Raw genomic sequence first — 25507 nt, forward strand, 5'->3', positions numbered from 1 at the left:
CAGAATTGAATGCAGTATTTGAAAATGACAGCATTTTGGTAAAATGTAAAACCTAGTGGCTTTAATTTGGTACTGAATACTCCGTTCCTGTTGCCATATTTGTGGTGATTGTAACATTAGCCTTTGTTTTCCCTCAAGGCTCCTAACGTTTTCTGTACTGGGTGAATGAAACCACAATGACTCAGCAATTTTCAAAGGACAAGATGTTACATTGTACTTAGACTGGCCTGAAGTGCAACTTGAGGAACAGCATCGCGCTTTTCATTAGACATTTTGTCGTTTTCGGACTCACTGAGTCTATCATTTTCTGACTACAACTTCTGATCCCATTTTATTCCCTTTCCTTTACAAGCTTTGATATTAATCTAACTTTTCTCCTATTTCAGACCTGTTTTCTCCTGCTTCAGCATGGTTCATTATTCTGCAATTCACACCTCCTCTGGACATCTTGTGTTTCGTTTCATTCTTAGTTGCATAATCAGTTCTGCTCAGCATGCTTTATTGCCATTCAGTGTTTCCCATTTCTATCACTGCCACTTGTTCTTTCCCTAACATTGCCCATATCATTTGCTACCTTCCTGAAGTTTTAGAATATGGAATTCCTATGGTGAAGAAGCAGGCCATTCAACCCATCGAGTCTATACCGACCCTCTAAAGAGCATCCCACCCAGAACCCAACACCTCCTTCCCCATCCCTGTAACCCTGCATATCCCATTGCTAATCCACCCAGCCTGCACATCCCTAGACACTATGGGAAGTTTAGCCTGGCCAATCCACCTAACATGCACATTTTTGGACTGTAGGAGGAAACTGGAGCAGCAGGAGGAAACCCACACAGGCACGGGGAGAATGTGCAAACTCCACCCAGACATTCACCCAAGGATGGAATCGAACCCAGGTCCCTGACATTGAGGCAGCAGTGCTAACTACTGAGCCACTATGCTGCCCCTTTTGACAAAAGGTTAACCCAATTTCTCTTTCTACAGATGCCAGACTTGCTAAATATTTCCCACCCTTGTTTTATTTCTTTGTACTTTCTGACACTCGCCTGTGCTAGTCATCTATTGAAAGCTGTGCATATCCTTGTCTTTATTAATCACCAGTCAATGTTCTGTCAATATATACTACAAAGGTCCCCCAGTCTCTTCCACCAATACTTACACTGGTGCTCCCCATGATTGAGACCAACAAAACATGGAATCGCCCAAATCCAATGGTTTCCACTGCTTCTTCCACTGTGTATGTCTTTCTGGGGGCTGAAGAATAAAGTAAGTCACTTATTGAATTTGAAATGAAGCACAATTCAGTAACTAAATCTTTCCCTTTGGCTGCAGCGTTGTTAAATGGAAGACACAAATTCATGACAGTAGGTTAGCATACTCAGCTTTCACTAGGACCTCAGGACAATGCTTACATTATTTTGAATCTCTTATCATGTATTGGAGATGACCAGTGAATCTTTACCACTTGTGTTGAGTTAAACTGGGTATGAAATTCTGCCAGCCGCTAGTTTTCAAGTTTCAAGAACACACTTTCTTTTGTGACAGACTGTGCTGGATTTTCTCCTTAGCAAAGGCAATTTAAACCGAATGCCATCATTAATAAGCACAATAGCAATGAATATTTGGAGATGAGTTGTGCTGGACTCGAAATGTTAACTCCTTTCTTTTGTCTCCACAGATGCTGCCAAACTTGCTGAGCTTCCACAGTACTTTGTTTTTATTTCGGATCTCTTGCATCTGCAGTATTTTTGTTTTAAAATGAATTTATATTGTGCTTTTAATAAAATCACATGTACCAAAATGCTTCACAAGAGGATTGTTAGTCAACATTAGACACTGAGCTATCGAAAGAGATGTTGTTTCAAAACACCAAAAGTTTGAAGAAGAGCATTAAAGAGTGTCTAAGGAAGAGAAGGGATAGTGGGGTTTAGGAAGAGCATTCCAGAATTTAAGGTCTCAATATCTGAAGGTGTAGTTATCTATAGTGGAGAAATTAAAATTGGGATACTCAACAAGTCCTAAATCAAGGGGCCTAATGAATGGGACATTGTGCGACTGGCAGAGGTTACAGGGAGAGAGGGATATTGACATGGAGGGCCTTAAAAACAGGAGGAAAATTTTAATATTGAGCTGTTACCAGACAGGGGACCAAAGAAGACCAGCAACTGGAGGGCAAAGGGTGATTGGGACCTTGGTGCCGGTTGGGATACAGCTCAGAGTTTTGGAGGAGCTCAAATGTCTGGAGCTGAGAAGGTGGAACATCTACTAGATGAACATTCAAATTTTTAAACTTATCTGCGATTGCAATTTCATATGATGCTGCAGCATGCAGGTAAGAAATAGTAAGGGGCCACATATGGATCCTTGGGGAACACCACAGGTAAAGAGAAGAGAAGAGAAGATAATGCAGGAGAACTTCAGGCTCTGAGCAGAGGGTTAACAACAAGGTGAATGAAGTTCCAAACTGGAAGATGGACGAGAGGATTTGGAGAAGAAATGAACAATCAATGGCTTCAAAGGCTCCATGTCAGTCACTTAGTCCATCAGGAATGGTTTAACATTGGCAGTCACGTAGGATAACTTTTGAGACTTTAATAAGGGCATATTTTAGTTCCGTGGCAGGACTGAAATCAGTTTTCAAGATGGAATTCTGGGAACAATGGCAACGCAAGAGGACTTTGGACATGTTGACAGTAAAATGTAAATATTGTGCTTCCTTTTACTCAAAACGGCTTGGAACTGAATAATTTCTATGAATTAAAAACAGAACAAAGATGGGCCAAATTTTTTATACCTTCCAGAATAGCGGCATTGCAACACAATTTTGTATGTATTAGGGACAACTTATGGGCCTAAATCACAAGTGCACACATTAAATACTCCAAACAATCAGGTCGAATTATAACTTGAATTTTGCTTCCTCTGTCTATTTTTTTTTTAATTGTGACCTATATTTACGACAGTTTTAAAGCGAAGTCAGTCGCGTTACTCGGTCAAGTAGATATCTGAAAGAGTGTTACCAAAAGATGATATGAACCAATCAGAAGGATCACTTGCTACCCCCACCCCACCCCCGTATCGGTTTTCTTCAGTTGTAATACACAATTACTGATGCACAATGGTTCGGTCCTACAGAAGCCAACAGACGTTGCCTAGGTAGTCGTTCTTAATTAACATAATATAAGATAGACGCCCAGAGAAGGATATTTAAGGATGTAGATCAAGAGTAACATCACAGTATTGTGAAGCCGAAGTTGGATTAGCTTCAACAAGCTGAAAGGCCATCTTCAGTTTGAACTTTGATATTAGGTATACTGTTTCACTATCAGAGCTACCACACCCAAAGCCTTCTGAAAACAACAAAGGTTGGAGGAACACAGCAAGACAGAAAGTCGGCAGAAGTAGGGTGGAGTAAGTATGAAATGAAATGATCTAAACAGAATTGCCAGCTCTGTGCAAGTGACAATCCCATGGTGTCAGCAACATGTGCAAGGTGGCACTGAAATTGGCACTTCCAGCCTTCACAGAGCATGTGTTTGGGCCAGCTCCCAGAACGTGTGGTTGACAAACGTGAACGAAAAATCGTGCACCAGCACCCGAGAGTTCTAGCTCGCCATTCGGAAAAAGCTGACAAGAAAGGATTACCGTAATTTGAGAGGGCTCAAGGAGAGAGGTTGGAAATGGAGAGTCTGCTGCACTGCAGTAATCTCACTAAAACCAACATCAAACAGGCTCCTGACTGAAGAGTGCAGCTGTTTTGTACCAGATGTGTCTCTGTTATTAAAACTAACGGTGATGAATCATTGACTTTAATATGGACATTTTAGGAAGGGTGTGTAAGCTTTGGGGAGTTTAACAGAATGGTTCAAGGAATTACAACTATATAGAGAATATTGGGAGAAACTGGGATTATTCTCCTTAGATCAGAAAAGGCTAAAAGGTGTTGTGAGAAGATGTTTAATTTCATGATCATTCAGATGGAGTAAATAAAGGGAAACAGTTTTGAAGGCTGAGTAACCACAGAGCACAGATTGTTTTTATTCATTCATGGGATGTGGGCATCTGTATTGCTGGTGACCACTGGAGGAGGCCATGATGGATCTGTACTTAGTACTTCTGGTTGAAGATTGCTATGAATACTTCAGCCTGACCTTCTGCTCTTCCAGCATTGAGGATGGGGATATTTGTGCAATGTCCTCCTCTAGTGAGTTGTTTAATTGTCCACCACCATTCATGACTGGATGTGGCAGGACTGCAGAGCTTCGATCTGATCTGTTGGTTGTGGGATCGCTTGGCTCTGTCTTCCACATGCTGTTTGGCACACAAGGTATCCAGTTTGGTCACTTCGCCAGGTTGACACCTCATTTTTAGGTATGGCATGCCTTAGTGCACTCTCTATTGAACCAGGACTAATCTCTTGGCTTGATGGTAAAGGTTGAATGGGGGATATCTATGGTGATTGGCAAAAAACACTTTTTGTTTGAAAATTTACTTTTGGAACTTGGATGTCGCTTTGGTCAGCATTTATTGCCTGTCCCTATTTGTCCTTTGAAAAGGTGGTGGTGAGCTGCCACTTTGAGTTGTGGATGTGCACAGTCTGTAAGTTGACTCACAATGCCATTAGTGACAGAATTTCAGGATATCCAGGTTAAATCTGAGGTAAAGGGTTTGTACTAACATTTCAAATGGTTAAGATTTGGAATACATTGATAAAACTGTGAAAGTACATTCAATTATATCCCTTCAAAAGGAGAATTCAACAAATATTTAAAGATGACAGGAGTGTAAGGATGGGAAAAGAGCAGAGAAGTGAAACTCGTAGCTTCTTGAAATGACTAGTATAGAGTTGATGGGTGAATGGCCATGGCTCTGATATAATTGTTCATTATTCTACACAGAGGAACCTCAATTATCCGAGCAAGGTGGCCGGGCGCTATTTCATTCAGATAATTCATTATTCGGTTAATTGATTTCTTCTGGGACTCGGAGTTTTCTGTGAAGTCTGCTCCCCGTTCAGGAGACTAGGCAGCAGCACACCGCACGCGAACCCTGCTCCCCAACCCCGCTCCAACGCCACCCCTTGCTCACCCCTGCCCTGCCCCAACCCACCCCACAAGGCTGTCTACCCCCATTCCGCCTCGTTCCCAACACCGTCCGCCCCCATTTCCCCAACCCCATCCTACCCGCCCCCCAACCTTGCACCACCGTCCACCCCCACCCACTATCCAAACCATGTCCGCGCACCCACCCCCCCAGGGCAGCCAGACTGGACACCAACAGCAAAATTGCTGCTGCCTTTGTGGGGTAAGTCTCAAAATAGCGCACGTGAACGCACACACATTTTACTGCAACGTTTTGACAGGTTCCATCTTTGCCCTGTACAGGACAATGTTGGAGACATTATCTGGGGAAGGAGGGTTTAGGGTACACCCCTGTATAGAACTCCAGGGAAAGTGTGGTGGGGGGGGAGGGGAGAGAGAGAGAGAGAGAGAGAGAGAGAGAGAGAGAGAGAGAGAGAGAGAGAGAGAGAGAGAGAGAGAGAGAGAGAGAGAGAGAGAGAGGGAGGGAGGGAGGGAGAGAGACAGAGAGTGAGTGTGTGTGTGTGGGGGGTCAACTATTTGGAGACAATGCCTGCACTGTCCAGGGCTGTTCTTGGCAGCATTACAGTGAGCCATGTTGATTTTTAACCATTGCACCCGTAAACAAAAGACATGATCAGGGTTGAAACAGCTCTTTGACGCAATGTTTCTATCGGGACCTCGAGATTTCCTTTGGATAATCCGAAATTTGGATAATTGATATTCGGATAATTCCAGGACCAAACATCATCCAAATCACACCAAGACAGACAGGAGAGAGGAATTAAAAAACTTAATTACAAAGAAAATGATCCAGATTTTCAGAATCCGGACCTGCTCCCGTTGCTAACGGAACCAGTATGAGAAAGGGGGAAGGGTACGATTTACACATAGGAATACAAATGAGCCACGTGAACTCCATGTGGAGTTCAAACTAACACCATTTTGACTGGTTCAAGGGCCTTACCCATATTCAGACAGTCATGACTGATGGAGTAAACGTAAACACTACTGAATCAAAGCAAAAGTCTGCAAAACTGTCAAATAGGAATTATTTTTTAAAAAAAATCTCACATTGAAAACTTGAAAAAAAAAACAGGCGACAGTTATCAGAGAGAATTAAATGAAACCCATCTGGAGTACCTTGATTGACAGATACAAGTTAGAAAAATCAGTATTATCTGATCATAGAGTTTCAGTTGAGCTTTCCGCTGACATGTCCCTTATGATTACAGGCAATTCCTGGATTGTGAACGGGTTTGACTCCTGAGTAGGTTCATTTGTCCATGTCACAAAGCTGGCCCTTTTTCTAAAAGCTGTTCCTTTTCTCAAGGATGCTGTGTCCTTGATGTTTTTTTTTAAAGAGAGGTCAAAAACACTCCGGGCTCCGAATCGGTTGGGTTTGGTACAGAGATGAAAGGGTATCAGGTGGCCTTTTTGTTTACACACAAACAGATGAGACTCTAGGCCAAAGCTTATGTTTTAGAAGTGACCTGTACAATGAGAGGGGAACGGTTAGTCCTGGAAGCTAAAGACTTGGTTGAGTCAGTGCAGCAGTGGGCTGTGTGCAAACAGGCTTAACTCTTTCTCCTTCTGCCCTACTAACTTTGACCTATAAGCCTTTGCTTCATTTTACTCTGTGTTTAAGGGGGTTTGTTTATTGGGACTGTTATGTATATGCAGAACAGCATAATTAAATCTAGTTTGGGATAGTCTGAGTTCTATGTATATTCTATATATTTTTATATAGAATCCCTACGGTGTGGAAACAGGCCCTTCAGCCCAACAAGTGCACCTGACCCTCCGAAGAGTAACCCAGTAAGACCCATTCCCTCTATGCTATATTTATCACTGATTAATGCTGAAAAATGTGATGCTGGAAAAACACAGCAGGCCAGGCAGCTTTCGAGGAGCAGGAGAATCGATGTTTCCGGCCTAAGCCATTCTTCAGGAATGAGGCTGGTGTGCCAGGCGGGCTGAGATAAAAGGTAGGGGGGAGGGGATTTGGGGGAGGGGCGCTGGGAATACGATAGGTGGAAGCTCTCCTCCTCCCTCTACAAAGGATGCCTACCCTGACTAATGCACCTAACTTACTCATCCCTGAACACTACGGGCAATTTAGCATGGCCAACTCACCTAACCTGCACATTTTTGGTCCGTGGGAGGAAACCAGAGCACCCGGAGGAAACCCACACAGACACAGGGAGAATGGGCAAACTCCACCCAGACAGTCACCCGAGGTCGGAATCAAACCCAGGTCCCTGAGAGATGTTTTTAAAACCTACTTCATATTTGACAGTTTTGCAGACTTTTGCTTTCATTCAGTAGTGTTTACGTTTACTCCATCAGTCATGACTGTCTGAATATGGCGTGGTGAGGCAGCAGTGCGAACCACTGAGCCACTCCGTGTTCTTTGTTGTACATATCGTAATTTTTGGAATAAATTTTTGTCTTTTACAACATGGTAGTCAACCTCGCTAACTTACTCCGGGTAATTTTCACTGTGCACATACCAAAACAAATTGCAAAGTTACGGCCTGGGCTACCTGCCTAAGAATGTTAAGAGTGGTCTGGCCTAGTCCATAACATTCCGTAAGTCAGAACACAATGCAGTACAAATTTTAAAAAGTGTTCGCAAGTACGAGAAAATATTTGCAGGTCCAATCTTTGAAATTAATATTAATATGGGCTGTCGTTAGTAAGTATGAGCTTTCAAAAGTCAGACATTCATAAATTGTGGACTGCCTGTACAGCATTGCGAAAACTGACTTTTAAAAACTAAAATTATTTCAGCAGCATTTCAGAATTCACACTTGATTGACAGTTTAATGAAGTCATTACAGAATCAGTTGCTTCTGATAGGAGGACTGCATAGAAGTGTTTTTGGTGAAAGATTCACCACTTGAGGATATTTAAATGGGTTCTGAGCTTTTTTCACCATCAATCATGCACAAGTGGGAGCTGCATTAGATTGATGGAAGCTTTACTTTTGCATCTTAATGGCTCCTGAGTTGCAGCTCTCTGCTTACTGCTCCCCCTCCCGATCTCATTAGGGGCAAAGGATCTGTGAGAAGATTGCTGCTGCTCTGTCCCTGTTGCTGGTCTTCTCAGACAGAGAGTCATAGAGATGTACAACATGGAAACAGAAATTTCGGTCCAACCTGTCCACACCGACCAGATATCCCAACCCAATCTAGTCCCACCTGCCAGCATCCAGCCCATATCTCTCCAAACCCTTCCTATTCATATACCCATCAATGCCTCTTAAATGTTGCAATTGTACCAGCCTCCACAACATCCTCTGGCAGCTCATTCCATACACGTACTACCCTCTGCGTGAAAATGTTGCTCCTTAGATCTCTTTTATATATTTCCCCTCTCACCCTAAACCTATGCCCTCTAGTTCTGGACTCCCCCACCCCAGGGAAAAGACTTTGTCTATTTATCCTATCCATGCCCCTCATAATTTTGTAAATCTGTATAAGGTCACCCCTCAGCCTCAGATGCTCCAGGGAAAACAGCCCCAGCCTGTTCAGCCTCTCTGTAGCTCAAATCCTCCAAACCTGGCAACATCCTTGTAAATCTTTTCTGAACCCTTTCAAGTTTCACAACATCTTTCTGATAGGAAGGAGACCAGAATTGCACACAATATTCCAACAGTGGCTGAACCAATGTCCTGTACAGCCGCAACATGACCTCCCAACTCCTGTACTCAATGCTCTGACCAATAAAGGAAAGCATACCAAATGCCTTCTTCACTATCCTATCTACCTGCACTCCAAGGTCTCTGTTCAGCAACACTCCCTAGGACCTTACCATTAAGTGCATAAGTCATGCTAAGATTTGCTTTCCCAGCACCTCGCATTTATCTGAATTAAACTCCATTTGCCACTTCTCAGCCCATTGGCCCATCTGGTCCTGACCCTGTTGTAATCTGACGTAACCCTCTTCACTGTCCACTACACCTCCAATTTTGGTGTCATCTGCAAACTTACTAACTGTAGCTTTTATGCTCGCATCCAAATCATTTATGTAAATGACAAAATGTAGAGGACCCAGCACCAATCCTTGTGGCACTCCACTGGTCACAGGCCTCCAGTCTGAAAAACAACCCTCCACTACCACCCTCTGTCTTCTACCTTTGAGCTAGTTCTGTATCCAAATGGTTAGTTCTCCCTGTATTCCATGAGATCCAACCTTGCCACTCAGTCTCCCATGGGGAACCTTGTCGAACGCCTTACTGACGTCCATATAGATCACATCTACTGCTCTGCCCTCATCAATCTTCTTTGTTACTTCTTCAAAAAACTCAGTCAAGTTAGTGAGACATGATTTCCCATTCACAAAGCCATGTTGACTATCCTTAATCAGTCCTTGCCTTTCCAAATACATGTACATCCTGTCCCTCAGGACTCCCTCCAACAACTTGCCCACCACCGAGGTCAGGCTCACTGGTCTATAGTTCCCTGGCTTGTCTTTACCGCCCTTCTTAAACAGTGGCATCACATTTGCCAACCTCCAGTTTTCCGGCACCTCACCTGTGACTATCGATGATACAAATATCTCAGCAAGAGGTCCAGCAATCACTTCTCTAGCTTCCCACAGAGTTCTCAGGTACACCTGATCAGGTCCTGGGGATTTATCCACCTTTAACCGTTTCAAGACATCCAGCACTTCCTCCTCTGTAATCTGGACATTTTGCAAGGTGTCACCATCTATTTCCCTACAGTCTATATCTTCCATATCCTTTTCCACAGTAAATACTGATGCAAAATACTCATTTAGTATCTCCCCCATTTTCTGTGGCTCCACACAAAGGCCGCCTTGCTGATCTTTGAGGGCCCTATTCTCTCCCTAGTTACCTTTTTGTCCTTAATATATTTGTAAAAACCCTTTGGATTCTCCTTAATTCTATTTGCCAAAGCTATCTCATGTCCCCATTTGCCCTCCTGATCTCCCTCTTAAGTATACTCCTACTTCCTTTATACTCTAAGGATTCACTCGATCTATCCTGTCTATACCTGACATATGTTTCCTTCTTTTTCTTAACCAAACCCTCAATTTCTTTAGTCATCCAGCATTCCCTATACCTACCAGCCTTCCCTTTCACCCTGACAGGAATATACTTTCTCTGGATTCTTGTTATCTCATTTCTGAAGGCTTCCCATTTTCCCATTTCTGAAGGCGTCCCTTTACCTGCGAACATCTGCCTCCAATCAGCTTTCAAAAGTTCTTACCTAATACCGTCAAAATTGGCCTTTCTCCAATTTAGAACTTCAACTTTTAGATCTGGTCTATCCTTTTCCATCACTATTTTAAAACAAATAGAATTATGGTCGCTGGCCCCAAAGTGCTCCCCCACTGACAACTCAGTCACCTGCCCTGCCTTATTGCCAAAGAGTAGGTCAAGTTTTGCACCTTCTCTAGTAGGTACATCCACATAGTGAATCAGAAAATTGTCTTGTACACACTTAAGAAATTCCTCTCCATCTAAACCTTTAACAATATGGCAGTCCCAGTCGATGTTTGGAAAGTTAAAATCCCCTACCATAACTACCCTATTATTCTTACAGATAGTTGAGATCTCCTGACAAGTTTGTTTCTCAATTTCCCTCTGACTATTGGGGGGTCTATAATACAATCCCAATAAGGTGATCATCCCTTTCTTATTTCTCAGTTCCACCCAAATAACTTCCATGGATGTATTTCCGGGAATATCCTCCCTCAGCTGATGTTCAGGTCAACGCAGAACAAGCATATCCAATAAATTACAGCTGCCAAGTGGAGATCAGACACACAAACCTCCAAATTAGTACAAGTCCCCTCCAAATTCATGAAAGCAATCCTGTAACTTAGTTCAAATTAACTTCTTGGCGAGTGAACAAACACCTTTGACACAAAGAAAGCAGCTGAGAGGTTAATGTAGTGCTGGAACTTTCTGCCCTAACAGTCTGCAGTAGCTGCCATGACCTGCTTCATGAAAACTAGTGTGGTCCAGGGAACCCAGGCACCTACAGAGCATCAGCTGAGGCCCCACTGGGAGTACCCCTACTCTGGGATCACAATCTTCTCTTTTCAAGTCCCACTCAAGAGCTTGAGCACAACATGGGATGACAACATTCCAGTGTGGTACTGAGGGAGTGCCACACTGCCAGAAAAGTTGAATTGTACACGAGACTGAAATAACTCCACAGATGCCGGCATCCAGTCACCAAGTCACCTTTTATTTACACGTGGAGAGTCCTTGACATTGATCCGGCTCCCTCAAAGCCAACTCCGAGAGTGAACAGACTTCTGACACTGCTATTTATCTCTGTCAGCCAGGGGTCCCTGATTGGACCAGATTAACAGCCCCAAACAGGAAACTCAAATTTAGTGAGATCCACCTGGCTGACCTCATTCCAATCACTACAGAGACAACAAGGTGAGTCCCCATCTGCCTCATGTGTAAAAAATCCCATGACACATTTTGCAAGAGGAGGAGGGAGGGTTATCCCCCAGTATTCTGGCAAAACTTTATCCTTCAACTCGCACCATAAAACAATGATGATCAGTCATCATTCAATGTCTTTCTGTGGGTGCTGGCTCAGTGCTAAATAAAGCTACGTTTATGCCAGTGATTGTACATCAATAGGCACTTCATTGCAGTAAAGTGCTTTGAGACATCTGCTGGTCATGCAAAGTTGACATAAATACAAATCTTTCTTCTTTTACAGTAGAATCCCAAAACACATATTGCTATTGCCTTTAAAGGAGTCACAAGCCTTTTGAAACTCTCAGTCCCCTCTCCCTCTCTCTGCAGCTGACTATTCTGCCGTTAAGTGCTGAGGTCAGCTGAATGGAGCCAGCTTACCAACACACTGCCCAAATCAACCTTTTTTAAAATTGTAGCTCCTAAACCCCTTACTCTTGGAATTTAGAACACTAACAGACAAGTGGCAAAAATCTATTTATCTTTGGCATTTGAGATCCAATTCCAATTCCTTCTGAACGTGACCAATGACAGAGAAATTGTTAAAAGTCTTTCTGAACTCTATCAGGCCGTCAAACATGCCAGGATTTATAACTGAAGAGGGAGTCAGCTTCCCTTGCCCCTCACATCCAACAGGTATAAGCTGAAGATCTACACCCTTCTCAGGTGAACCTTCTTCAAGTTGTGCAGTGAGGCTTTTACGTTCATTGCCACCTGACAGGAGATGGCCAATCACCCCGTCCAGCTGTTTGCATCAGTTCGATCGTGGTTTCCTAATCTGTGTCTTACCTTCATCTTTGACTTGAAACCCCTTAACAGACTCAATCTACAAAGTACTGTCCTCCTTTTAATTATTCAGAAATCTTGCAAGGTTCACCCAACATAAGAATCTTCCAGAACAATTGCCTATGCGCTGATTCAATGAGCTATCCCAGTAACAGAGAGATTCCATTTACCCATCACCACACGTACATATATCTCAGAAACAATGGACTGACAGAAGAGACACAACAAACAGTGAGACAAAGTATCGTACCTCTGATAACAAGGAAAAGACAAACACATAACCTCAACACCAAGGAGAGGGAAGCACTGAAAGCACTAAAACGATAAGAACATAATCATACTACCAGCAGACAAAGGCAGAATGATGGTCATCCTGGACAAAGCAGAGTACATCCAAAAAGCGCAACTACTTGCAGATACCAACACCTACCACAAGAGGGAGTTTGACCCCACCCCACAGCTCACCAATAGGATAAACAACACACTGAGGAACCTACAAAAAACAGACAGATAACCAGGTTTGACCTATAGAGAATGAAACCTAAAAGCAACAACACCCCCAGATTCTATGGACTACCTAAAGTGCACAAACCAGACATCCCACCCAGACCCATAGTATCACTACCAGGGACACCATCACACAAACTGGCTAAAGAACTACAGCTAAAACTGAAACACCTGATCAGCAGATCCAGACACTCTATACAATCAACACAGGAATTCTTGGACATCAGAAATATACACATAGACAAGGAAGAAACCAGGGTCTCATTCGCTGTAACGGCACTGTTCACCTCTATCGACAAAACCCTAGCCAGAGAAACAATAGCCAACCTGCTGGACATATAGAACAGACAACAAGACGGGGAACCTATCAACAAAGACTGCATACTCAAACTACTGGACCAGTGTCTCACAACACACTTCACATTCAACAACCAAATATATGAACAAATCAACGGCACACCCATGGGCTCACCCATCTCTGGACTCATAGCAGAAGCGGTAATGCAAAGGTTAGAACAGTCTTCCCACAAATTCAACCCAAACTCTGGGTCAGATATGTAGATGATACCTTTGTAACCATTAAAAAGACCAAAATAGAGAAAACACACCGGATCATCAACACCACACTTACAGGAATCCGATTCACTAGAGAGGAAGGAAAGGACAACCAACTCCCATTCCTAGACGTGATGGTACAGAGAACACCAAACAGAGAATTCACCACAAAGGTATACAGGAAAGCTACACACACAGACCAAGTCCTAAACTACGAAAGCAACCACCCCAACACACACAAAAGAAGTTGCATCAAGACACTGTTCAAAAGGGCCACAACACCAGTACACCAGAACTGCAAAAAGAGGAAGAACACCTCTACAATGTATTCACCAAAAACAGATACCCACGCAATTTCATCAACAGATGCCTAAGGGAAAGGCAACAGAATGAGGACATGCCACAACCCAAAGGATTAGCCACACTACCATACATCAAAAACATTTCTGAACTGACAGCCAGACTACTGTGACCACTAGGACTCATAACAGCACACAAACCAACAGCCATTCTCAGACAACAACTCACCAGGACGAAGGACCCGATGCCCAGCATGAGAAAAACCAATGTAATGTAGTGTACAAAATCCCATGCAAGGACTGCACAAAACACTACATAGGACAAACAGGAAGACAGCTAATGATCCGCATCCATGAACACCAACTAGCCATGAAACGACACGACCAGCTATCCTTAGTAGCCACACACGCAGATGACAAGCAACATGGGTTCGACTGAGACAACACTACTATTATAGGACAAGCCAAACAGAGAACAGCCAGGGAATTCCTAGAGGAATGGCACTCATCCACAGATTCAATCAATAAGCACATCGACCTGGACCCAATATACCGGCCACTGCAGCGGACAGCTGGAACTGACAACCGGAAGCAGCAGATACAAATTGCTATAAATGCCAGAGGAAACATCACAGAAGCGCTTCACAGGAAGCTCCCAAGCACTGAGGATGTCACCTAGACACGAAATGTCTGCAACACAAATTCCCAGCTCGGCGAACAGAACCACAACATATATCTCTCGGCATGAAAATGGGTAAAATATCTTTGGTTTAACTTGTGTTTCCAAACCACTCCACATCCAAATCCTATGACAACTCACTGATCAGGGATTAACCTGTTAAAGAGCTGGCCACTTCTCATTGATAGCATGTCACACACGGGTGTCACAAAACCCCACAGCAAGCAATGGACCCGGATGGATTTCCCACCGTACACTCAGAACCTGTGAGGACAAGCTGGCTGGCGTATTCACTGCCATCTTTAAACTCTCCTTGCCATGATCTGAAGTTCCACCTGCTTCAAGAACATAGAACAGTACAGCACAGTACAGGCCCTTGATGTTATGCCAACCTTTTATCCTACTTTAAGATCAGACTGACCGACATACCCTTCATTTTATTATCGTCCATGTGCCTATCCAAGAGTTGCTTAAATGTCCCTAATATATCTGACGCTACTACCACTGCTGGCACTGCATTCCACACACCCACCATTTGCTGTGTAAAGAACCGACCTCTGACATCACCTCTAAACCTTCCTTCAATCATCTTAAAATTATGCCCCCTTGTGATAGCCATTTCTATCCTGTGAAAAAATCACTTTATCTATGCCTCTCAACATCTTGTACACCTCTATCAAGTCATTTCTCATCCTTCTTCACTCCAATGAGGGGTGGCACTGCTGCCTCACAGCACCAGGGACCTGAGTTCAATTCTAGGCTGACTCAGGCGACTGTCTGTGTGGAGTTTGCACATTCTCCCTTTGTCTGTGTCGGTGTCCTCCGGGTTCCTCCCACAATCCAAAGATGTGCAGGTCAGGCGAATTGGCCATGCTAATTTGTCCATAGTGTTCAGGGATGTGTAGGTTAGGTGCATTAGTCAGGAGTAAATGTAGAGTCATGGGAAATGGATTTGGGTGGGAATACTCTTCGAAGGGTCGGGTGGACTTGTTGGGTCAAAGGGCCTGTTTTCACACTGAAAGGATTCTATAAAAAAAGACCTCGCTCCTTCAAATTTTCTTCATAAGACATGCCCTACAATCCAGGCAGCATCCTGAGCCATCTCCTTTGCACCCTCTCTAAAGCTTCCACATTCTTCATATGATGAGGCAACCAGAACTGAACACAATAATCCAAATGTAGTCTAACCAGGGCTTTATAGTGCTGCAGCATAACCTCGGGAGTCTTAAACTCAATCCTCCTGCTAATGAAAGGCAAAACACCACACGCCTTCTTAACAACCCCATCAAATGGGTGGATAATTTGAGGGATCTATGGACGTGGACCCCAAGATCCTTCTGCTCCTCCACACTGCCAAGAATCCTGTCTTTAACCCCATATTCTGCATTCAAATTTGACATTCCAAATTGAACCACTTCACACTTTTCCAGGTTGAACTCCATCTGCCACTGCTCAGCCCAGTTCTGCATCCTGTCAATATCTCATTGCAACCTACAACAGCCTTCCATACTATCCACAACTCCACCAGCCTTCATGTCATCGGAAACTTATGAACCCACCCTTCCACTTCCTCATCCTAGTCATTTAGAAAAATCACAAAGAGCAGAGGTCCCAGAACAGATCCCTGTGGAACAACACTGGTCACCAAGCTCCAGGCTGAATACTTTCCATCTACCACCACCCTCCGTCTTCTATGGGCCAGCCAATTCTGTATCTAGACAGCCAAATTTCCCTGTATCTCATGCCTCTTTACTTTCTGAATGAGTCTATCCTGGGAACCTTATCAAACACCTTGCTAAAATCCATGACACCACATCCACTGCTCTACCTTCATCAATGTGTTTTGTCACATCCTCAAAGAATTCAATAAGGTTTGTGAAGCATGATATGCCCCTCACAAAGCCATACTGACTATCTCTAATCAAACTATGGTTTTCCAAGTAATCACAAATCCTGTCTCTCAGAATCCTCTCCAATAGATTGTCCACCACAGCCGTAAGACTGACTGGTCTGTAATTCCTAGGATTATCACTATTCTCTTTCTTGAACAAGGGAATGACATTTTCCACCCTCAAATCATCTGACACTACTCCAATGGACAGTGAGGACACAAAGATCATCGCCAAAGGTGCAGCAATCTCTTCCCTTGCTTCCCGTTGTACCCTTGGGTATATTCCGTCTGGCCCAGGGGATTTATCTATCCTTAGGTTTTTCAAGTTTTCAGTACATCCGCCTTTCTAACATCAACCTCTTCCAGCATATCAATCTGTTTCATGCTGTCCTCAGAAATGTCAAGGCCCCTCTCAGTAGTGAATACTGAAGCAAAGTATTTATTAAGGACTTCCCTTACTTCCTTCAACTCCTGGCACAATTCCCTCCATTATCCCTGATTAGCTCTACCCTCGCTCCGGCCATTCCCTTGTTCCTCACATAAGTGTAGAAAGCCTTAGGGTTTTCATTAATCCTACCTGGTAAAGTTTTTTCATGCCCCCTCTAGCTCCCCGAAGTTCATTCTTCATTTCCTTCCTGTCTGCCTTGTAACCCTCTAGGGCCCTGTCTGATCCTTGCCTCCTCAACCTTAAGTAAGCTTCCTTCTTCCTTTTGACTAGATGTTCCACAATCTTTGTCATCCAAGGTTCTTTCACCCTACCATCCCTTCCTTGCCTCAGTGGGACAAACCTGTCCAGCACGATCAGCAAGTGCTTCCTAAAAACCTCCACATTTCTATTGTGCATTCCCCTGAGAACATCTGTTATCAATTTAGATGCCCCACTTCCTGCCTAATAGCATTGTAATTCCCCTCCCCCAATCAAATACTTTCCCATGCTGTCTGCTCATATCCCTCTCCATGACTATTGTAAAGATCAGGGTGTAGTGATTACTATCACCGAAATGCTCTTCCACCGAGAGATCTGACACGTTCGTTGCTTAGCATCAATCCAATATGGCCTCTCCTGTAGTCAGCCTATCTACATATTGTATAAGCAACCTTTCCTGGACACACCTGACAAAAACTGCTCCATCTAAACTATTTGAACTAAGGAGCTTCCAATCAATATTAAGGAAGTCAAAGTCACCCATGATAATGCTATTACTTCTGCACTTTACAAAATCTGCCTCCCAATCTGCTCCTCCATGTCTCTGTTGCTATTGGGGGGACCTGTAGAAAATTCCCAATAAAGTGACTGCTCCTTTCCTGTTTCGGACTTCCACTCATACTGACTCTGTCGACAAATTATTTAAATACTTAAGACGATTTGTTTTTAAACAAGATTCACAAGACATAAGCATTGCTGGCAAATCACTAATTTGCTTATTTGCTGTCCATCGCTAATTTTTCTTCAACTATCTGACTTGCTGATTGCCATTTCAGAAGCAAGTTGCAAATCAAAACATTGCATTCTGGGACTGAAGTCATTCAAAGGCCACAACAGTAAAGATAGAAGATTTTCTTCACTAAAGGACAAAAGTGAATCAAATGAGTGTTTACAGTTGATGACAGTTGTCATAGTCACTACTACCGAGACTAATTCCAGACTTATTCATTAATTGAATTGGAATTCAATCAATTGCCATGGTGAGATTTGAACATGCAATTCTAAAGCATTAGCCCGAGCCTCTGTTTACTACTCAGGTGACATTATCACTGCTTTTGCTAAATGTGAAATGTGAAGCCAATTCTCTGTTGCCCATTTTGCACAGCCAAAGGGCAATTACACCTGCCAGGTGCTTTACAAGTTCAATGGTGTTTGTGTGAATGCTTGGGTGTGTGGTGCCACACTTCTGTAAACCTGAAGTACTGCTTCCTCAGCAAATTCCATCTATTGATCCCTTGAGGCACCAGCATATGGTATCGTTCAGCATTGTTCTGGGACAGGTAAAGATTTCTGATTTAAAGTAGATAAGTTGTTACCAATATGTTACAACACTTTCTATGGGAGAACATATTCCCAGTTTGGAAAGTACTTAATCACTGGGGACACTGTATTTCAGATGAGATGTTCAGCAGATGTCCCTTCTGCTCTCTCTGGTGGGGATCAAAATATCTCATGGATTATTTATTTATTTATGGGACGTGGGTGTCACTGGCTGCCCATCTCTAGCTGCCTTTTGGAATGTGGTGCTGCCACATTCTTGAGCTGCTGCTGTCCATGCTGTAGGTATGCCTACAATGCCTTGAGGGAGGGAATTCCAGGAGGAAGGTCATTGATGAAGCAGTTGAACATAGCTCGGCCTACAATACTTCCCTGAGGAACTCCTGCAGAGATGTCCTGAAATAGGGATGACTGACCTCCAACCACAACCAATCTTCCTATGTGCCAGATCTTACTCCAACCAGTAGACCATTTGCTCTCGGATTCCCATTTTGCCAGGGCTCCATGATGCCACACTCGGTCAAATGCAGCCTCGACGTCAAGGGCTGTCACTCTCACCTCTCCTCTGGAGTTCAGCTCTTTTGTCCATGTTTGAACCAAGGCTGAAATGAGGTCAGGAGCTGAGTGGCCCTGGGGGAACCCAAACTGAGTGTCACTGAGCAGGTTATTACTGAGCAGGTGCTGCTTGATAGCACTGTTGATGACCCCTTGCATCACATTCTAGATGATCGAGAGCAGTCTGATGGGGTGGTAAGTGCCTGGGGTGGTTTTCTCCTACTTTTTGTGTATTGGACATACTTGGGCAATTGTCAACACTGTCAGGTAAATGCCAGTGTTGTGATTGTACTGGAAGAGCTTGGCAAGGGGAGTGGCAAGGTCTGGAGCACAAGACTTCAATACTATTGCTGGAATGTTGTTAGGACCCGTAGCCTTTGCAGTATCCACTGACTCCAACCATTTCTTGATAACATGTGGAGTAAATCAAATTGGATGAAGACTGGTATCTGTAAAGCTAGGGACCACTGGAGGAGGCCATGAAGGATCAGCATTTAGCACTTCTAGCTGAAGACTGCTGAGAATGCTTCAGCCTTATCTTTGCATTAACACGCTGGGCTCTTCCATCATTGATAATAGAGATATTTATAGTGTGTCCTCCCCCAGTGAGTTATTTAGTTGTCCACCACCATTCACAACTGCTTGTGGCAGGACTGCAGAGCAGATATGTGATCTGTTGGTTGTGAGATCACTTAGCTCGGTCTATCGCTTGCTGTTTATGCCGTTTGGCATGTAAGTAGTCCTGCTTGGTAAATTCACCAGGTTGACACGCTTTTTTATTTCAGCATGCCTGGTGCTGCTCCTGGCATGCCCTCCTCCACTTTCTATTGAACCAGGGTTGATCCCCTGGCTTGATGGTAATGGTTGAGTGGGGGATACACCAGGTCATGAGATTACAGATTGTGTTGGAGTACAGTTCTGCTGTTATTAATGGCCCACAGCACTTCACAGGTGCCCTGTCCTGGGTTGCTAGATCTTTTAAAAGTCTGTCCCATTTAGCACAGTGATAAGTGCTACACAACATAACAATGGAGGTGATATCTCAAATGTGAAGGTGGGACTTGGCCTCCACAAGGACTGTGTGGTGGTGATCTTACCAATACTTTCCTGGACAGATGCATCAGTAGCCGACAGATTGGAATGACGTCAGGTATGCTTTTCCCTCTTACTGGTGCCCTCACCATCTGCCGCTGACCCAGCTCAATCAGTTGTGTTGTAGCTGAACTATTCATGGAGGTGGACATTGAAACCCCCCACCCAGAGTACATTCTGCACCTTTGCCACCCTCAGTGTTTCCCCCAAGTACCGTTCAACATGGAGGAGAACTGATTCATTAGCTGAGGGAAGTGCGTGGTAATCAGCAGGAGGTTTCTTTACATGTTTAACATGAAGCCATGAGACTTCAGGGGGTCCAGAGTCAATGTTGAGGACTCCTAGGGTAACTTCCTCCTGACCGTATATCACCATGCCGTCAACTCTGCTGGGTCTGTCCTGCCTGCATGATAGGAAATATCCAGGAATGGTGATGGTGGTGTCTGGGACATTGTCTGTAAGGTACGATTCTGAGAGTGTGGTTATGTCAGGCTGTTGCTTCACTGGTCTGTGAGACAGCTCTCCTAATTTTGACAAGCTCCCAAATGTTAGTTGGGAGGACTCTGCAGGGTTGACAGCACTGTTTAAGCCATTGTTTTTTCTGAAGCTTGGGTTGATACCAGATGGCCCATCTGATTTCATTTATTCATGAGACATCGTAGTGAGGTAGCCACAAAGGTAGACTGGAGAAGCCCCTCAAGAGGCATCCCTCAATTATTTTCTCTACATTATTTGAGGGAGTCTTGAGCATGCAAATTGAATGCTGCATTTCTGACAATACAACAGTAACCACACATCAAAAACAATTCATTGCCTGTAAGAAGCTTTGTGACCTCCTGAAAGGTGCTATAGATGTAGAAGTTCTTCCTTTGTTGCTAGTTCATTTTACCTGCTTCCTGATTGGAGGAATAATGTGGAGGTGCTGGTGTTGTAATGGGATGGACAAAGTTAAAAATCACATGACACCAGGTTATAGTCCAACAGGCTTATTTGGAAGTACAAGCTTTCAGAACTCTGCTCCTTTGTCAGGTAACTCGTAGAGTAGGATCATCAGACACAGAATTTATAGCAAAAGATCATAGTGTTATACATTGATGCGATATATTGAACAAACCTAGAACGCTGTTAAGTCTTTCATGTGTTAGAATGAGTTGCAAGTTTTGACTCATTAATATGTAAATCCCAGAAAGTCACAATCCTGAGATAACTTAAGGTTTTATATAAAAGAAAAGGTGACATCTTAGCTCAGACAATGCATTAAAGGTGTGAGGTTAGAGTCTATATGTATTCCAATCTTGAGTCAGACTGGTTCTATTTCCAAAGTAGGAGTTTATAAAATGTCACTTTTTGCTATAAATTCTCTGTCCTATGATCCTACTCCATTAGTTACCTGACAAAGGAGCAGCGCCTAAAAGCTAATGCTTCCAAATAAACCTGTTGGACTATAATCTGGCATTGTGAGATTTTAACTGTTTGCAGGAAGTTCAGGAAGTGGACAAATCAATGGTGGGGGCAAATCAATGTCCTACTGACTTCAGGCTCTCAGCTCATTCTAAAATGGCAGGTGCCAAGGCCTCCACCTGAATCCAAGCAGGATATAAAACAGTCCCTCAAATCAATACTTACTTTTCCTCTGCTCTCCCCTGGATGAATTTTAACCAATAGTAGGCATTGTTACAGGCCTACATCAAAACTGACCAATTAAAATTCCACAGCAAATTGGGACCACACATAAAACTCCACATCAGAAGACATAAACACAGTCCAACGTTATCTGATTCTCACTGCTTGTTCCATTTAAATGCTCAGGTACAAATTCCAAAAGGGATTACTTTTTGAAGCCTTCTGTTCCCTGTGACCACAGCAGAGGTCTACATGAAGATGACCCTTTGGCTCACGTGTGGTCATTCTTCCACAAGGCCCAATCCCATCATCACCCTAAAACAGAGTTGTTAATCCCAAAATGCAAGAAACTGATCAGCTTTTTCAAAACACATCGTTGTTAAGTTGGGTGTCATAAATGCAAATATTTTGGAAGAGAATATTCCTCAGTAATTGTTTCTTGTTTTTTCTTTAAAAGACCCATTACTGGCACTAGAAGGCAAAGGGGCAAGGCTACTGAACTGCCATCGTAGTACTCCCAGCAGAGTTTCAGTACCCGAAGAAATAGAGTCATACGACATGGAAACTGATCTTTTTGTCCAGCCAGTCCATACCAACTATAATCCGAAACTAAACTAGTTCCACCTGTCTACAATTGGCCCATATCCCTTTAAACCTTTCTTATTCATGAACTTATCCAAATGTCTTTAAAAGGTTGTAACTATAACTCATCCATCACTTTCTCTGGCAGTTCATTCCACACACAAACCACTCTCTGTGTAAAAAATGTTTCCCCTCATGTCCTTTTTAAATCTTTCTCCTCTCACCTTAAAAGTAAACCATAGTTTTGAACCCTCCCCCACCCTAGGGAAAAGACCCATACATTACCTTACCTATACCCCTCATGATTTTATAAACCTCTTTCAGGTTACTCTCAACCTCCTACGCTCCTGTGAAAAACATCCCAGCATATCCAGTCTATTTTTATATCTCAAACCCCCTATTGCCATCAATATCCTGATTAATCTTTTGCGAATCCTCTCCAGTTTAATATCCTTTCTGTAAGGATGATCAAAAAACTGTACATAGTAATTCAGAAGAGGCCTCACCAATGTCCTGTGCAACCTCAACATAATGTCCCAACTCCTATACTCATAGATGTGAGCAATGAAGGCAAGTGTGCTAAACACCTTCTCAACCATCCTGTCCACCTGTGATGCACATTTTTAAGAATTAAGCACCTGAACTTCCTAGGTCCCTGTTGTACACGCTACCCAGGGCCCTGCCATTAACTGTATACGTTCTGTCCTTGTTTGTTTTACCAAAATATGATACCTCACATTTATCCAAATTGAACTCTATCTGCCATTCCTCAGCCCATTAACCCACTGATCAAGATCTCTTTATAATGTTAGTTCACCCTCTTCACTGTCCACTATACCACCAATTTTGGTATCATTCACAAATTTACTAACCATGCCTCTTATATTCTCATCCAAATTATTTATACGAATGACAAACAAAAGTGAACCTAGCACTGTGGAATGCAGCTGGTTACACAAGAGCGTAAATAGGGGCAGGGGTAGGCCATCTGGCTCATTGAGCCTGCTCCACCATTTCATAAGACCATGGCTGGTTTGTTCATGGACTCATCTCTACCTACCACCTACCCGCCCACCATAACCCTTAATTCCTTTACTGTTCAAAAACCTATCTTTGCCTTAAAAACATTAAACAAAGTAATGTCAACTGCTTCACTGGGCAGGGAATTCCATAGATTCACAACCCTTTGGGTGAAGAAGTTCGTCCTCAACTCAGTCAAAGAACATTACAGTGCAGGAACTGGCCTTTCAGTCCTCCAAGCCTGCGCCAATCCAGATTCTCTATCCAAATCTGCCATCTATTTTATAATGATCTGTATCCCTCTGCTCCCTGCCCATTCATATATCTGTCTTGATACATCTTAAATGACGCAATCATACCTGCCCCTATCCCTCCGCTGGCAACGCATTCCAAGCACCCACCACCCTCTGCATAAAGAACTTTCCACGTATATCTCCCCTACACTTTTCCCCTCTCACTTGAACTCGTGAGTCCTAGTAATTGGGTCCCCCGCTCTGGGAAAAAGTTTCTTGCTCTCCACCCTGTCTACACCTCTCATGATCATGTCGGCCTCAATCAGGTCACCCCTCAACCTCTGCCTTTCCAATGAAAATAATCCTGATCTATTCAACCTCTCCTCATAGCTAGCACCCTCCATACCAGATAACAACCTGGTGAACTTCCTCTGCACCCTCTCCAAAGCATCCTCATCCTTTTGGTAATGTGGCGACCAGAACTGTACATAATGCAGCTGAACTAAAGTCTTATGCAACTGTGACATGACCTACCAACTCTTGGACTCAACACCCCGTCCAATGAAGGAAAGCATGCTTATATGCCTTCTTGACCACTCTACTGACCTGCGTTGCCACCTGCAGGGTACAATGGTACCTAAACACCCAGATCTCTCTGTACATCAATTTTCCCCAGAACTTTTCCATTTACTGTATAGTTCGCTCTGGAATTGCATCTTCCAAAATGCATCACCTCGCATTTGTCCCGATTGAACTTCATCTGCCATTTCTCTGCCCAACTCTCCAATTTATCTATATTCTGCTGTATTCTCTGACAGTCCCCTTCACTATCTGCAACTTCACCGCTCTTAGTGTCATCTGCAAACTTGCTAATGAGGCAACCTGCACCTTCCTCTAAATCATTTACGCATGTCACAAACAACAGTGGTCCCAGCACGGATCCCTGTGGGACACCACTGGTCACAGGTCTCCATTTTGAGAAGCTCCCTTCCACTACTACTCTCTGTCTCCTGTTGCCCAACCAGTTCTCTATCTATCTAGCTAGAACATCCCGGACCCCATGCAACTTCACCTTCTTCATCAGCCTACTATCGTCTGACTTCTGTTGCTTAGACCTTATGTACGCATGCTTTTTCCTCTTAGCTGGTCTCACAATTTCACCTGTCATCCATGGTTCCCTAATCTTGCCATTTCTATACCTCATTTTCACAGGAACATATCTCTCCTGAACTCTAACCAACCTCTCTTTAAAAGCCTCCCATATATCGAATATGGATTTCCCTTCAAACAGCTGCTCCAAATCTACATTCCTCAGCTCCTGCTAAATTTTGGTATGGTTGACCTTCCCCCAGTTTAGCACTCTTCCTTTAGAACTACTATCATCTTTGTCCATGGGTATCCTAAAATTTATGGATTTGTGATCACTATTTGCAAAGTAATCCCCCACTGAAACTTCAACAACCTGGCCAGGCTCCTTTCCCAACACCAGGTCCAGTATGGCTCCTTCACAAGTTGGATTACTTACTTAGTGTTCTAGAAAACCCTCCTGGATGCTCCTCACAAATTCTGCTCCATCCAATCCTCTAACTCTAAGTGAATCCCAGTCAATGTTGGGAAAACTATCACCACCACCCTGTTGCTCCTACATCTTTCCATAATCTGTTCACATATTTGTACCTCTTTCTCACGCTCACTGTTGGGAGGCCGGTAATACAGCCCCAACATGTGATCACACTCTTCCTATTTCTGAGCTCTGGCCATACTGCCTCGAGTTGTCTATAGTGCCCTCTTTCAGCACAGCTGTGATATCCTCTCTGACCAGTAATGCAACTCCTCCACCCCCTTTTACTTCCCTCTGTATTCTGCCTGAAGTATCAATATCCTGGGATGTTTAGTTGCCAAAATCTCCTCCCCCTTATTTTGAGGCCATGACACACAGTTCTAGTTTCATCTGCCGGTGGAAACAATCTCCCTGCTTCTATCTTATCTATTCCCTTCATAATTTTACGCTACTATAAAACCCATCCTCATTCAAAGTTTGTAGCTCGGGTGCTCGTTGTTGTGGTTCTGTTCGCCGAGCTGAGAATTTGTGTTGCAGACATTTCGTCCCCTGTCTAGGTGACATCCTCAGTGTTTGGGAGCCTCCTA

The 25507-nt window shown here is 43.5% G+C and overlaps 1 protein-coding gene across 5 annotated transcripts in view; it reads right to left on the minus strand.

Annotated features, from left to right (window-relative positions):
* svopl (SVOP-like) overlaps positions 1-25507 on the minus strand; it is a 166469-nt gene that overhangs the window by 79853 nt on the left and 61109 nt on the right. For 4 of the 5 annotated variants that reach the window (XM_087997504.1, XM_043708975.2, XM_043708979.2 and 1 more), the window contains exon 3: positions 1163-1257. In XM_087997504.1, the coding sequence (XP_087853630.1) occupies positions 1163-1257 (95 nt within the window). Of the gene's footprint in view, positions 1-1162; positions 1258-25507 lie in introns of those variants that run through there. The other variant, XM_087997505.1, reaches the window with a different exon arrangement.

This window comes from Chiloscyllium plagiosum, unplaced genomic scaffold (genome assembly GCF_037043375.1).
Source record: "Chiloscyllium plagiosum isolate Xiang-an unplaced genomic scaffold, Cpla_swu_hap1 HiC_scaffold_19, whole genome shotgun sequence".
Taxonomy (NCBI): Eukaryota; Metazoa; Chordata; class Chondrichthyes; order Orectolobiformes; family Hemiscylliidae; genus Chiloscyllium; species Chiloscyllium plagiosum.